At 39.6% G+C, this 17,040-nt stretch overlaps 1 protein-coding gene across 1 annotated transcript in view; it reads left to right on the forward strand.

Moving 5' to 3' along the window:
• MAGI2 (membrane associated guanylate kinase, WW and PDZ domain containing 2) overlaps positions 1 to 17,040 on the forward strand; it is a 986,849-nt gene that overhangs the window by 653,779 nt on the left and 316,030 nt on the right. Inside the window, exon 8 of the mRNA XM_053716523.1 lies at positions 14,854 to 15,495. Within this exon, the coding sequence (XP_053572498.1) occupies positions 14,854 to 15,495 (642 nt within the window). The remainder of the gene's footprint in view (positions 1 to 14,853; positions 15,496 to 17,040) is intronic.

The following is a 17,040-nucleotide window of genomic DNA, read 5'->3' on the forward strand; positions in this document are numbered from 1 at the left end:
TCTTGATGGGCCAGATGGATGGGCCCGTGGCTGGATTGGTAAAGGGCAGAGAGCTCCAGTCCGACTCAGACGCCAGCAAGGTGGAGGTGGAGTACTGGTTTGGGCTGGTATCATCAAAGATGAGCTTGTGGGGCCTTTTCGGGTTGAGGATGGAGTCAAGCTCAACTCCCAGTCCTACTGCCAGTTTCTGGAAGACACCTTCTTCAAGCAGTGGTACAGGAAGAAGTCTGCATCCTTCAAGAAAAACATGATTTTCATGCAGGACAATGCTCCATCACACGCGTCCAAGTACTCCACAGCGTGGCTGGCAAGAAAGGGTATAAAAGAAGAAAATCTAATGACATGGCCTCCTTGTTCACCTGATCTGAACCCCATTGAGAACCTGTGGTCCATCATCAAATGTGAGATTTACAAGGAGGGAAAACAGTACACCTCTCTGAACAGTGTCTGGGAGGCTGTGGTTGCTGCTGCGCGCAATGTTGATGGTGAACAGATCAAAACGCTGACATAATCCATGGATGGCAGGCTTTTGAGTGTCCTTGCAAAGAAAGGTGGCTATATTGGTCACTGATTTGTTTTTGTTTTGTTTTTGAATGTCAGAAATGTATATTTGTGAATGTTGAGATGTTATATTGGTTTCACTGGTAAAAATAAATAAATTGAAATGGGTATATATTTGTTTTTTGTCAAGTTGCCTAATAATTATGCACAGTAATAGTCACCTGCACACACAGATATCCCCCTAAAATAGCTATAACTAAAAACAAACTAAAAACTACTTCCAAAACTATTCAGCTTTGATATTAATGAGTTTTTTGGGTTCATTGAGAACATGGTTGTTGTTCAATAATAAAATTAATCCTCAAAAATACAACTTGCCTAATAATTCTGCACTCCCTGTAAAGGTCAAAGCTCTTTTACCTTACCAGCCCTGAACAGGGCCCTTTGCGGGGCATGCCACAAGAAGTTCAGCTCTTTTGCCTGTAAAAAAAAACATACAATACCCCCCCCAACATTACAACCCACCACCCACATACCCCTAATCTAACCCAAACCCCCCTTAAATAAACCTAACACTAAGCCCCTGAAGATCATCCTACCTTGTCTTCACCTCACCAGGTATCACCGATCCGTCCTGGCTCCAAAATCTTCATCCAACCCAAGCGGGGGCTGGCGATCCATCATCCGGTGGCTGAAGAGGTCCAGAAGAGGCTCCAAAGTCTTCATCCTATCCAGGAAGAAGAGGCGATCCGGATCGGCAACCATCTTGATCCAAGCGGCATCTTCTATCTTCATCCGATGACGACTGGCTCCATCCTGAAGACCTCCACCGCGGACCCATTTTCTTCCGGCGACGTCCAACTGAAGAATGACGGTTCCTCTAAGGGACGTCATCCAAGATGGCGTCCCTCGAATTCCGATTGGCTGATAGGATTCTATCAGCCAATCGGAATTAAGGTAGGAATATTCTGAGCCAATCGGAACAGCCAATAGAATGCAAGCTCAATCTGATTGGCTGATTGGATCAGCCAATCGGATTGAACTTGATTCTGATTGGCTGATTCCATCAGCCAATCAGAATATTCCTACCTTAATTCCGATTGGCTGATAGAATCCTATCAGCCAATCGGAATTCGAGGGACGCCATCTTGGATGACGTCCCTTAAAGGAACCGTCATTCTTCAGTTGGACGTCGCCGGAAGAAGATGGGTCCGCGGTGGAGGTCTTCAGGATGGAGCTGGTCGTCATCGGATGAAGATAGAAGATGCCGCTTGGATCAAGATGGTTGCCGGTCCAGATCGCCTCTTCTTCCTGGATAGGATGAAGACTTTGGAGCCTCTTCTGGACCTCTTCAGCCACCGGATGATGGATCGCCAGCCCCCGCTTGGGTTGGATGAAGATTTTGGAGCCAGGACGGATCGGTGATACCTGGTGAGGTGAAGACAAGGTAGGATGATCTTCAGGGGCTTAGTGTTAGGTTTATTTAAGGGGGGTTTGGGTTAGATTAGGGGTATGTGGGTGGTGGGTTGTAATGTTGGGGGGGGTATTGTATGTTTTTTTTACAGGCAAAATAGCTGAACTTCTTGGGGCATGCCCCGCAAAGGGCCCTGTTCAGGGCTGGTAAGGTAAAAGAGCTTTGAACTTTAGTAATTTAGAATAGGGTAGGGCATTTTTTTATTTTGGGGGGCTTTGTTATTTTATTAGGGGGCTTAGAGTAGGTGTAATTAGTTTAAAATTTTTGTAATATTTTTCTTATGTTTGTAAATATTTTTTTATTTTTTGTAACTTAGTTCTTTTTTATTTTTTGTACTTTAGTTAGTTTATTTCATTGTAGTTATTTGTAGATTTTGTATTTAATTAATGTATTGATAGTGTAGTGTTAGGTTTAATTGTAGGTAATTATAGGTATTTTATTTAATTAATTTAATGATAATATAGTGTTAGGTTTAATTGTAACTTAGGTTAGGATTTATTTTACAGGTAAATTTGTAATTATTTTAACTATTTTAGCTATTAAATAGTTCTTAACTATTTAATAGCTATTGTACCTGGTTAAAATAAATACAAAGTTACCTGTAAAATAAATATTAATCCTAAAATAGCTATAATATAATTATAATTTATGTTGTAGCTATATTAGGATTTATTTTACAGGTAAGTATTTAGCTTTAAATAGGAATAATTTATTTAATAAGAGTTAATTAATTTCGTTAGATTAAAATTATATTTAACTTAGGGGGGTGTTAGTGTTAGGGTTAGACTTAGCTTTAGGGGTTAATACATTTATTAGAATAGCGGCGAGATTCGGTCGGCAGATTAGGGGTTTATAATTGAAGTTAGGTGTCGGCGATGTTAGGGAGGGCAGGTTAGGGGTTAATAAATATAATATAGGGGTCGGCGGTGTTAGGGGCAGCAGATTAGGGGTACATAGCTATAATGTAGCTGGCGGCTCTTTGCGGTCGGCAGATTAGGGGTTAATTATTGTAGGTAGGTGGCGGTGACGTTGTGGGGGGCAGGTTAGGGGTTAATAAATATAATATAGGGGTCGGCGATGTTAGGGCAGCAGATTAGGGGTACATAGGGATAATGTAGCTGGCGGCGGCATGCGGACGGCAGATTAGGGGTTAATAAGTGTAGGTAGCTGGCGGCGACGTTGTGGGGGGCAGATTAGGGGTTAATAAATATAATATAGGGGTCGGCGGTGTTAGGGGCAGCAGATTAGGGTTACATAAGGATAACGTAGGTGGCGGTCGGCAGATTAGGGGTTAAAAAATTTAATCGAGTTGCGGCGATGAGGGGGGACCTCAGTTTATGGGTACATAGGTAGTTTATGGGTGTTAGTGTACTTTAGAGTACAGTAGTTAAGAGCTTTATGAACCGGCGTTAGCCCAGAAAGCTCTTAACTACTTACTTTTTTCTGAGGCTGGAGTTTTGTCGTTAGAATTCTAACGCTCACTTCAGACACGACTCTAAATACCGGAGTTAGAAAAATCCCATTGAAAAGATAGGATACGCAATTTACGTAAGGGGATCTGCGGTATGGAAAAGTCGCGGCTGAAAAGTGAGCGTTAGACCCTTTTTTGAGTGACTCCAAATACCGGCGGTAGCCTAAAACCAGCGTTAGGAGCCTCTAACGCTGGTTTTCACGGCTACCGCCAAACTCCAAATCTAGGCCGGAGTTAGCCTAAAACCAGCGTTAGGAGCCTCTAACACTGGTTTTCACGGCTACCGCCAAACTCCAAATCTAGGCCATTATAAATACATTACAAAGTAAACTTACACTCATAATAACACCATCTAATAAAAATGATTAAAATAAAATATTCTACACAAAGGCTCAAATATATGAGATCTCAGGTGTTAGAGAAAAAAAAGTCAGACAAAGGGCTTTAACACTGAGATACATACATAATTATACATCTCTAAAAATGTATATTATATATGTATTAATGTATTTAAATGTGTATATAAAGTATCTCACAAAAGTGAGTACACCCCTCACATTTTTGTAAATATTTTATTATATCTTTTCATGTGACAACACTGAAGAAATGACACTTTGCTACAATGTAAAGTAGTGAGGGTACAGCCTGTATAACAGTGTAAATTTGCTGTCCCCTCAAAATAACTCAACACACAGCCATTAATGTTTAAACCGTTGGCAACAATAGTGAGTACACCCCTAAGTGGAAATGTCCAAATTGGGCCCAATTAGCCATTTTCCCTCCCCGGTGGTAACACTCGTTAGTGTTACAAGGTCTCAGGTGTAAATGGGGAGCAGGTGTGTTAAATTTGGTGTTATCACTCTTTCACTCTCTCATACTGGTCACTGGAAGTTCAACATGGCACCTCATGGCAAATAACTCTCTGAGGATCTGAAAAAAAGAATTGTTGTTCTACATAAAGATGGCCTAGGCTATAAGAAGATTGCCAAGACCCTGAAACTGAGCAGCAGCATGGTGGGCAAAACCATACAGTGGTTTCACAGGACAGGTTCCACTCAGAACAGGCCTCGCCATGGTCGAAGAAGTTGAGTGCATATGCTCAGCGTCATATCCAGATGTTGTCTTTGGGAAATAGATGTATGAGTGCTGCCAGCATTGCTGCAGAGGTTGAAGGGGTGGGGGGTCAGCCTGTCAGCCTATATGCCGCACACTGCATCAAATTGGTCTGCATGGCTGTCGTCCCAGAAGGAAGCCTCTTCTAAAGATGATGCACAAGAAAGTCCGCAAACAGTTTGCTGAAGACAAGCAGAACCAAGCAGAACCATGTCCTGTGGTCCGATGAGACCAAGATAAACTTATTTGGTTCAGATGGTGTCAAGCGTGTGTCGCGGCAACCATGTGAGGAGTACAAAGACAAGTGTGTCTTGCCTACAGTCAGGCATGGTGATGGGAGTGTCATGGTCCTGCATGAGTGCTGCCAGCACTGGGGAGCTACAGTTCATTGAGGGAACCATGGATGCCAATATATACTGTAACATACTGAAGCAGAACATGATCCCCTCCCTTCGGAGACTGGGCCGCAGGGCAGTATTCCAACATGATAACGACCCCAAACACACCTCCAAGATGACCACTAGACATGTGCGATTCGGTTTGGTTCGATTCGGAAAATTCGGAGATTCGGATTAAAATAGTGCCGAATCTACCGAATAAATCCGAATAACTTCGGATTTATTCGGATTTATTCGGTAGATTCGGATGGCCATGGATTACACTAGTATTGTACAGTATATTAGGTTATATCACTCTGCTATGGGTTACACCTAATGTACAGTACATAATACTAGTCTAATCCCACCTAACACTTACCGAAATTCCGAATTTCCGAACCAAATCGAACCGAATCCAGACAAATTTATTCGAATCTGAATGAATCCGAAACAAATCCGAACCGAATTTATTTGAATCCGAATGAATCCGAAACAAATCCGAACCGAATTGATTCAAATTTTCCCAAATTCGAATTGCTCCGAACTGAAATTCGAAAAAATCTGAATCGAACCGAACCGAACCAAATTTTTTCGCCATGCACATGTCTAATGACCACTGCCTTGCTAAAGAAGCTGAGGGTAAAGGCGATGGACTGGCCAAGCATGTCTCCAGACCTAAACCCTATTGAGCATCTATGGGGCATCCTTAAACGGAAGGTGGGGGAGCACAAGGTCTCTAACATCCACCAGCTCTGTGATGTCGTCATAAAGGAGTGGAAGAGGACTCCAGTGGCAACCTGTGAAGCTTTGATGAACTCCATGCCCAAGAGGGTTAAGGCAGCGCTGGAAAATAATGGTGGCCACACAAAATATTGTCACTTTGGGCCAATTTTGACATTTCCAATTCGGGGTGTACTCACTTTAGTACACTCACTATTTTACATTGTAGCAAAGTATCATTTCTTCAGTGTTGTCACATGAAAAGATATAATGAAATATTTACAAAAATGTGAGGGGTTTACTCACTTTTGTGAGATACTGTATGTATTTTACAGAGATATATACAAATATAAACACATAAATACATATGTACATATATATATAAGTGCATTGGAACCCTTTGCAGTTAAGTAGATGAAAACATGTAAAAACATATTTATGCAATATTCCTATTTAATAAAGTGGAATAGTGTATATTTACTGTAAATATTTAACATTCCAATGTTCTTCACATAGTAGAATATGTTCTATGTATTTATAAATATTCTAACTTAGTTTTTTTGCTCTTGTCGGTTTAGTGTGTTAGCAAAAACAGTTTACTTTCAACTCATAATACGAATGCTACCCGACGTGTTTTTTATGTTGGGGAGGACTTTAGTTTTAGGATAGGTATAAATGTTTTTTTGGGGTTTTTTAGTAGTGCTTTGTTGTTGTTTTTTGGTAATGTGTTTTTTATTTTGTGTAATTTTAGTGTTTGTTATTTTGTGTAACTTAGGGGGTGTAAGGTTAGGGTTTTTAGGGGTAGCTTTTAGGTAGTTAAGTAGTGCAGGGCTAGTTTGCATTGGGGGTTGTGGCCGTTTAGGGGTTAATAGGTTAGGAGGTGTTTGAGTTGGGGGATTGTGGCAGTTAGGGGTTGTTTGCAACAGGGGATTATGTCGGTATAGTGGTTAAGTAGTGTAGGGGTAGTTTTGCAATGGGGTTATGGCGGTACAAGGGTTAATAGGTTATGAAGTTTATCACGGTGGGCTATTGGCGGTATAGGGGTTAATTAGTATAGGGTTAGTTAGCGGTAGAGGGTTATGTCGGTTTAGGGGTATATAGATATATTTATTAGACTCAGTGCAATATATATAAAAGGGGTACTTTACTTTACATTGCCAATGTTGGTACCAGTGCTGTTTGGAATATTTTGCCAGCATCGACACTCATTGCAATATATAATAAAACGCCTCTCGGCGGTGCTGCCTTTAAACAGTAATGTCAGCACTTTTGAATGTTTTGCTGGCTTTCTCGAAACACTTTCGATCATCAGGGCCTCTGTATCCTTTGTTTAAAAGCAGGTAGGGTCAGAGCTGGGAACTTGCTGCTGACTGGTGGCTGCACATATATGCATCTTGTCATTGGATCACCATATGTGTTCAGCTAGCTCCCAGTAGTGCATTACTCCTCCATTAACCAAGAGAATGAAGCAATAGAAACAAATTGGAAAGTTATTTAAAAAGATGGGCTCTATCTGGATCATAAAAGAAGCATTTTGGATTTCATGTCCTTTTTAAAGGTAGGTGGAGTAGGACATCAATATAGACAAGCCAGCAGGTATTGACCACTTAGGCTAAGCACTTATTCAACTCTTTTAATCAAGTCTCCTTGGCTATTTCAAACAATTCTGGAAACCGTGTTTCCTAATAAAATATAGCGAAACTATAAACGTTTGTAAAGGAGGCCTACTAATATTATTGTGAAAGTGACCCTGTATCTAGCAGAAGGAAAGACGGGGGATTTGATAAAAAAACTTTTAAATGTGTTTAAGAGGCATTCAATACTAAATAAATTATAGATATAATTGTGTATTCAAAGCATGAGGATATGTAGATTTTTTTTTTAAATGACGTTAGTTGTTTAAATATTGACACAATGGCCTCTATTTAACAAAGTCTGGCGGACCTGATCCGACAGTGCGGATCAGGTCCGCCAGACTTCGTTGAATACGGAGAGCAATACGTATTCAGCAAGAGCTGCTGGTGCAACGCCACCCCCTGCAGACTCGCGGCCAATGGGCTGCCAGCAAGGAGCTGTCAATCAACCCAATCGTACTCGATCGGGTTGAATTCCAGCGATGTCTGTCCGCCTGCTCAGAGCAGGCAAACAGGGTTATGGAGCAGCGGTCTTTGTGACCGCTGCTTCATAACTGCTGTTTCTGGCGAGCCTGCAGGCTCACCAGAAACATGGGGCACGGGATAGATAGGCCCCAATATGTGTCAAGTTTTAGTTTTATAAAGTAATAATTGTCACCATGTTGTAACCTAAGTTTCCTGTATCTAATCTCTTTTGCTGAGGACAATTAAAAGCAAATATGAAACAGTCACTAAAGTGTGCTAACAATGGTTATGTGAAACATAGCAATGTTACATTTCGGACAAAAACTTCCCCAAAAGACCAGAGCATTTTTAGCATTTTAGGAAATAGAGCCTTTTTTATATTTACCTTTCAAAACTATATATTTTGTTTTAGTAGCCAACCCAAAGTATTGATCTAGCCCCATTTTGGTATATTTCATGCCACCAGTTCACCGCCAAATGAGATCAAATAAAAAAATCGTTAACTTTTTCACAAACTTTAGGTTTCTTACTGAAATTATTTACATACTGCATGTGCAATCATGGCACAAATGGTTGTAAAAGCTTCTGTGCGATCCCCTTTCTTCAGAAATAGCAGACATATATGGCTTTGGCATTGCTTTTTGATAATTAGAAGGCCGTTAAATGCCGCTGCGCACCACACTTGTATTATGCCCAGCAGTGAAGGGTAGTTTGTAGGGTTAATTTTAGCTTTAGTGTAGGCGCTGGTCATTAAGGGGTTAAATGGACATTTAATGATTTAGGTAGAACATACAATTTTAAACAACTTTCCAGTTTACTTCTTTTATCAAATTTGCTTCATTTTCTTGCTATTATTTTTTGAAGGAGCAGCAATTGCTCTACTGGTTTCTAACTGAACACATGGGTGAGCCATTGACAATCGGTTTATATATATGCAGTCACCAATCAGCAGCTATAACCTAGGTTATTTGCTGCCCCTGAGCTTACCTAGATAAACCTTTTTAGCAAAGGATTACAAGAGAAAGAAGCAAATTAAATAATGGAAGTAAATTGGAAAGTTGATTAAAATCACATGCTCTCTGAATCTCTGAATCATGAAATAAAAAATGTGGGTTTCATGTTCCTTTAATCACTAATGAATCATTTATCATTGTTACTAACTGGCAAGTAAGATAAGAAGAACATGCTTTTAAATTGTTACAGTGTGGGGAGGAGCAAGAAAGAAAGTCCCCAAAGTGACCCAACAAAGGTAGAAAAACATGTTCAGAAGAAGCAGCTCATTATCCAAACAGTTATGCTTCTACACTTACAGATAAATTAACTAAGAGGTTTTGGTCCATGCCCTTTAACTGCTATGATTCTTCATCTGGCCAAAGGCATCACAACCACGTTTTATTTTTCTATTTCTGTCCTTCCTTGTGTTTTTCACTGCCTGTCTTAGATTAGCTAAACATGATGGTAGAAACTAGGACCCCATACTGAGCACATTTACCGTTTATGATTGTTATGTAGAGGAACCTCACCGAACCAGAAAAACAGCTTGCAGAGACTAAGGCCTAGATTTAGAGTTCGGCGGTAGCCGTCAAAACCAGCGTTAGAGGCTCCTAACGCTGGTTTTGGCCGCCCGCTGGTATTTGGAGTCAGTGATTAAAGGGTCTAACGCTCACTTTACAGCCGCGACTTTTCCATACCGCAGATCCCCCTACGCCATTTGCGTAGCCTATCTTTTCAATGGGATCTTTCTAACGCTGGTATTTAGAGTCGTTTCTGCAGTGAGCGTTAGAGCTCTAACGACAAGATTCCAGCCGCCTGAAAATAGCAGGAGTTAAGAGCTTTCTGGCTAACGCCGGTTTATAAAGCTCTTAACTACTGTACCCTAAAGTACACTAACACCCATAAACTACCTATGTACCCCTAAACCGAGGTCCCCCCACATCGCCGCCACTCGATTAAAATTTTTAACCCCTAATCTTCCGACCGCCACCTACGTTATACTTATGTACCCCTAATCTGCTGCCCCTAACACCGCCGACCCCTATATTATATTTATTATCCCCTAATCTGCCCCCCTCAACGTCGCCGACACCTGCCTACACTTATTAACCCCTAATCTGCCGAGCGGACCGCACCGCTACTATAATAAAGTTATTAACCCCTAACCCGCCTCACTAACCCTATCATAAATAGTATTAACCCCTAATCTGCCCTCCCTAACATCGCCGACACCTACCTTCAATTATTAACCCCTAATCTTCCGATCAGAGCTCACCGCTATTCTAATAAATGTATTAACCCCTAAAGCTAAGTCTAACCCTAACACTAACACCCCCCTAAATTAAATATAATTTTTATCTAACGAAATAAATTAACTCTTATTAAATAAATTAATCCTATTTAAAGCTAAATACTTACCTGTAAAATAAATCCTAATATAGCTACAATATAAATTATAATTATATTATAGCTATTTTAGGATTAATATTTATTTTACAGGCAACTTGGTATTTATTTTAACCAGGTACAATAGCTATTAAATAGTTAAGAACTATTTAATAGTTACCTAGTTAAAATAATAACAAATTTACCTGTAAAATAAATCCTAACCTAAGATATAATTAAACCTAACACTACCCTATCAATAAAATAATTAAATAAACTACCTACAATTACCTACAATTAACCTAACACTACACTATCAATAAATTAAATAAACACAATTGCTACAAATAAATACAATTAAATAAACTAGCTAAAGTACAAAAAATAAAAAAGAACTAAGTTACAGAAAATAAAAAAATATTTACAAACATAAGAAAAATATTACAACAATTTTAAACTAATTACACCTACTCTAAGCCCCCTAATAAAATAACAAAGCCCCCCAAAATAATAAATTCCCTACCCTATTCTAAATTAAAAAAGTTACAAGCTCTTTTACCTTACCAGCCCTGAACAGGGCCCTTTGCGGGGCATGCCCCAAGAAGTTCAGCTCTTTTGCCTGTAAAAGAAAACATACAATACCCCCCCCCCCAACATTACAACCCACCACCCACATACCCCTAATCTAACCCAAACCACCCTTAAATAAACCTAACACTAAGCCCCTGAAGATCTTCCTACCTTGTCTTCACCATACCAGGTTCACCGATCCGTCCTGGCTCCGATATCTTCATCCAACCCAAGCGGGGGCTAGACATCCACTGAAGAAGTCCAGAAGAGGGTCCAAAGTCTTCCTCCTATCCGGCAAGAAGAGGACATCCGGACCGGCAAACATCTTCTCCAAGCGGCATCTTCTATCTTCTTCCATCCGGTGCGGAGCGGGTCCATCTTGAAGCAGGCGACGCGGATCCATCCTCTTCTTCCGATGTCTCCCGACGAATGACGGTTCCTTTAAGGGACGTCATCCAAGATGGCGTCCCTCGAATTCCGATTGGCTGATAGGATTCTATCAGCCAATCGGAATTAAGGTAGGAATTTTCTGATTGGCTGATGGAATCAGCCAATCAGAATCTAGTTCAATCCGATTGGCCGATCCAATCAGCCAATCAGATTGAGCTCGCATTCTATTGGCTGATCGGAACAGCCAATTCCATCAGCCAATCAGAAAATTCCTACCTTAATTCCGATTGGCTGATAGAATCCTATCAGCCAATCGGAATTCGAGGGACGCCATCTTGGATGACGTCCCTTAAAGGAACCGTCATTCGTCGGGAGACATCGGAAGAAGAGGATGGATCCGCGTCGCCTGCTTCAAGATGGACCCGCTCCGCACCGGATGGAAGAAGATAGAAGATGCCGCTTGGAGAAGATGTTTGCCGGTCCGGATGTCCTCTTCTTGCCGGATAGGAGGAAGACTTTGGACCCTCTTCTGGACTTCTTCAGTGGATGTCTAGCCCCCGCTTGGGTTGGATGAAGATATCGGAGCCAGGACGGATCGGTGAACCTGGTATGGTGAAGACAAGGTAGGAAGATCTTCAGGGGCTTAGTGTTAGGTTTATTTAAGGGTGGTTTGGGTTAGATTAGGGGTATGTGGGTGGTGGGTTGTAATGTTGGGGGGGGTATTGTATGTTTTCTTTTACAGGCAAAAGAGCTGAACTTCTTGGGGCATGCCCCGCAAAGGGCCCTGTTCAGGGCTGGTAAGGTAAAAGAGCTTGTAACTTTTTTAATTTAGAATAGGGTAGGGAATTTATTATTTTGGGGGGCTTTGTTATTTTATTAGGGGGCTTAGAGTAGGTGTAATTAGTTTAAAATTGTTGTAATATTTTTCTTATGTTTGTAAATATTTTTTTATTTTCTGTAACTTAGTTCTTTTTTATTTTTTGTACTTTAGCTAGTTTATTTAATTGTATTTATTTGTAGCAATTGTGTTTATTTAATTTATTGATAGTGTAGTGTTAGGTTAATTGTAGGTAATTGTAGGTAGTTTATTTAATTATTTTATTGATAGGGTAGTGTTAGGTTTAATTATATCTTAGGTTAGGATTTATTTTACAGGTAAATTTGTTATTATTTTAACTAGGTAACTATTAAATAGTTCTTAACTATTTAATAGCTATTGTACCTGGTTAAAATAAATACCAAGTTGCCTGTAAAATAAATATTAATCCTAAAATAGCTATAATATAATTATAATTTATATTGTAGCTATATTAGGATTTATTTTACAGGTAAGTATTTAGCTTTAAATAGGATTAATTTATTTAATAAGAGTTAATTTATTTCGTTATATGTAAATTATATTTAAGTTAGGGGGGTGTTAGTGTTAGGGTTAGACTTAGCTTTAGGGGTTAATACATTTATTAGAATAGCGGTGAGCTCCGATCTGAAGATTAGGGGTTAATAATTGAAGGTAGGTGTCGGCGATGTTAGGGAGGGCAGATTAGGGGTTAATACTATTTATGATAGGGTTAGTGAGACGGATTAGGGGTTAATAACTTTATTATAGTAGCGCTCAGGTCCGCTCGGCAGATTAGGGGTTAATAAGTGTAGGCAGGTGTCGGCGACGTTGTGGGGGGCAGATTAGGGGTTAATAAATATAACATAGGGGTCGGCGATGTTAGGGCAGCAGATTAGGGGTACATAGGGATAACGTAGGTTGCGGCGGTTTACGGAGTGGAAGATTAGGGGTTAAAACTGTAATGCAGGGGTCAGCGATAGCGGGGGCGGCAGATTAGGGGTTAATAAGTGTAAGGTTAGGGGTGCTTAGACTCGGGGTACATGTTAGAGTGTTAGGTGCAGACGTAGGAAGTGTTTCCCCATAGGAAACAATGGGGCTGCGTTAGGAGCTGAACGCTGCTTTTTTGCAGGTGTTAGGTTTTTTTTCAGCTCAAACAGCCCCATTGTTTCCTATGGGAGAATCGTGCACGAGCACGTTTTTGAGGCCGGCCGCGTCCGTAAGCAACTCTGGTATCGAGAGTTGCATTTGCGGTAAAAATGCCCTACGCTCCTTTTTTGGAGCCTAACGCAGCATTTGTTTTAACTCTCGATACCAGAGTTAAATTTATGGTGCGGCCAGAAAAAAGCCAGCGGAGCGTTAACAGCCCTTTTACCGCCGAACTCTAAATCTAGGCCTATGTAACCTAAAGCAGGGGTCGCCAACCTTTCGGACCTCAGGGACCACTAAACTCACAATTTTGAATCCCGTGGACCATTAACATTAATTTTTTTTAAAAGCAACAAACCTCTATAATGTGTGTATATATATATATATATATATATATATATATATACATATATATATACATATATATATACACATACACATATATATATACACACACACATACTGTACATAACTAGTATAACCATAGCTAAGTTTACATTATGTATATATTTACACATTTTTAAGAATTATTTTTTGGAATTAACTAACTGAATGACAGAACTGGGAGAATATTTCCAAATGGCAGATGAAGGGTGAGTGCCAATTTTTGAGCTGGAAACAGAGAGGCAGAAAGTGGAAAAAAAAGAATTATGTTTAAAAGGACCACACAAGTCTTCCAAGTTACCTCCCCAGTTAGGAATTATTCAAAACTACTTATGATCATGGACAGACATTGGAGTCATAAATTAAGTTTATATCAGAAAGCTCTCAATATGGATGTGAGCTAACAACGGCTGATGTTACTGGCAATTACTTTAATACTGGTGGGATATGGCTGATCAACTGGATGGCAATTACTGGAATTCAGGTTGCTTTGTGCGTGGGAAAATTATTCAATGGCTTTGTGTGTGCGAAAATTATTAGAATAAAATGAATATTTAGTAAAAATTATAAAAAGAAGATGGGGGGGGGGGGGGTAAGACAAACTTTGATGTAAGTCCATGTGAGGGAGTTAGGAAAACTACTACAAAAAGACAAGTAAAGGGAGGAAAATAAATGAACTATAAGAGAGCATTTTTTTTTTTTAAAGATTTTCTTTTTATATATATATATATACTTTTATTCCACTATTTCAAGCCAAGACTATACCAACTTCTGCTGGCTTTAGAATGGAAGCATCTTCCTCTGAGCAGCGCGCCGGGCAGGAGGAGTTGAAATTACAATCTAGCTACCCATGTTGCTCAGTACTACGCAAAGTGCATAGGGAGATTGTAATTTAACTCCTCCTCTGTCAGTTTTCACTGATGTCCAGCTAGGCACTGTAGGGAGTTGCGGCGCGATGGGGGTGACACCATCAGAGGAGATTAATTACTGCTTGATGGTGTCAAGGACCACCAACATCTTCTCATAGACCACGGACCACTGGTTGGCGACCGCTGACCTAAAGCACGGACATGGCAAAGTGAGCATGTGGTTATTTTTTATGGGGTTTTTGCTAATTTTTGAAAATGTCAAAATGTGTTTCCTACAATTGTAATGGTTGTTCTTTATCTCATTGTGATCTGTTAAAGAGGTGCTATAAATGAAAGAAGATTCATTTTTGTTGAATTTTATAACCTTGAGACTCTTCCACTGAAATTCAATTTCTGCTGTAATGGGTTTTATAACAGTGAACATAAAGAATTTTTCATCTCATAAAATATTTAATTTCAACCATATATGTCAATAGCAATTGTATGTCTCTCATGTTGTCAATCATTTTCTTCTCCTTGTAGGTGATGTCATTGTCTATATTAATGAAGTTTGTGTCCTTGGGCATACACATGCAGATGTTGTTAAACTCTTCCAATCAGTTCCTATCGGTCAAAGTGTCAACTTGGTGCTATGTCGGGGATATCCTTTGCCCTATGACCCTGAAGACCCTGCAAGTAGCTTGGTTCCACCAATAGCTGTAATAGAAAGACCTCCTGTGGTGGTAAATGGAAGAAATAACTATGAAACTTATTTGGAATATATTTCTAGGACGTCTCAATCTGTACCAGATGTAGCAGAACGACCTTTGCCTTCTTTGCACACCATTCCAGCAGATAGTCAGCTTGAAAATACATTTCCACCACCTCCACCTACACATGATGACAACGTATCAATGGCTTCATCTGGAGCTACACAAGCAGAACTTATGACCTTAACCATTGTGAAAGGGGCACAGGGCTTTGGCTTCACAATAGCAGACAGTCCAACAGGACAGAGAGTGAAGCAAATTTTAGACGTTCAGGGATGTCCTGGTTTATTTGAAGGGGACCTTATAGTTGAGATCAACCAGCAGAATGTACAGAATCTGAACCATTTAGAAGTAGTAGAACTACTTAAGGACTGTCCTGTGGGAAATGAGACGTCTTTGGTAATTCATAGAGGAGGTAAGTAAGACATACTGTTTCTGTACACAATTTCAAAGAATTATATGCCACATAGAGATGTATTTATGGTTGTAAGAACTGATCTCTTACCTGGTTTTTACAGCATTAAAGGAATACTGAACCCAATTTTTTTATTTCATGATTCAGATACTGCATACAATTTTAAGCAACTTTCTAATTTACTCCTGTTATCAATTTTTCTTCGTTCTCTTGGTATCTTTATTTGAAAAAGCAGGAATGTAGCTGATAAGCCAGTCCATCTTTGGTTCAGCACCTGGGTACAGCTTGCTGATTGGTGGCTAAATGTACCCACCAATCAGCAAGTGCTATCCAAGGTGCTGACCCAAAAATTGCCGGCTCGTAAGCTACATTCCTGCTTTTTCAAATAAAGATACCAAGAGAATGAAGAAAAATTGATAATAGGAGTAAATTAGAAAGTTGCTTAAAATTGCATGCTCTATCTGAATCACGGAAGAAAAAAAAATTGGGTTCAGTATCCCTTGCTAACTGGTGTACTCTTGTTTTTATATTATTATTATTATTATTATTATTATCATTCTTTATTTATAAAGCGCCAACAGATTCCGCAGCGCTGCCCATGGGTACAAAGTACAACGGAGAAACAATACAATAAAAGACAACATTTTACAGACAAATACAGGGGGAATTGAGGGCCCTGTTCCCATGGGAACTTACACTCTAGATGGGTAGGAGGAGGGGAAACAGGAGGTGGGGACTGCAAAGGTGAGAATGATATTAGTGAGGAGATAAATGAGGGCAACTGTTAGGTAAGTGAAGTTAATTTGTTAATAAGTCAGGTGATAAGCTTCCCTGAACAAATGGAAACATTAGAAACTGGAGTAGAGTTAGATGGGGGGATTATAAGTATTTCGGTCTTGCACATGTTTTTATAACGACTATATAACAGATGACAGCATTTTGCATCTCCCCAGCTTTCTCTTTATATTATAAAAACATCACCCAGATCAGTATCTTACATGAGAGCCTTGTGTAACACATAAATGTCTAAAATATGAATTTCAAAATTCCTTATATTTTTGTATAATGTAAACAGTTTGTAAGATCCAAACTAAATTAATTTATTCTTTTTTTATTAAAGATCATGTTGAAAATACCAGATTAGTTAAAAACAAATCTGTGAGATTTGTACTGTTACATCATGATATTACTTTGAAATATATAGATCATTGTTGTAAAAATGAATATTCTGGAAGTCAGAAGGAAGTTCTTCCTGTTGTAAGACAGGACATATATTGATGTGTAATCCATGATTAGCGATTCCCCTGCAAGGTAACCTTGTTATGCAGTCTAGTAATAAGTAGTCATATTAATTTTCCAAATTTAGTTTTCACAGAGTTGAAATACTTTTAAAGACATTTGCGCAACATAAACAGTGAGGCTACTTACATTATGTTAACAGTAAGCAGCCTCACTGTTTATGTTGCGCAAATAGCGTAGCAGTTGCGTGTGCGCAGTTCAACTTCCAGCCTTAGTTCCTAGTACAGGAGCGTGCTGTGATTAACT

This window comes from Bombina bombina, chromosome 6 (assembly GCF_027579735.1).
Source record: "Bombina bombina isolate aBomBom1 chromosome 6, aBomBom1.pri, whole genome shotgun sequence".
NCBI lineage: Eukaryota > Metazoa > Chordata > Amphibia > Anura > Bombinatoridae > Bombina > Bombina bombina.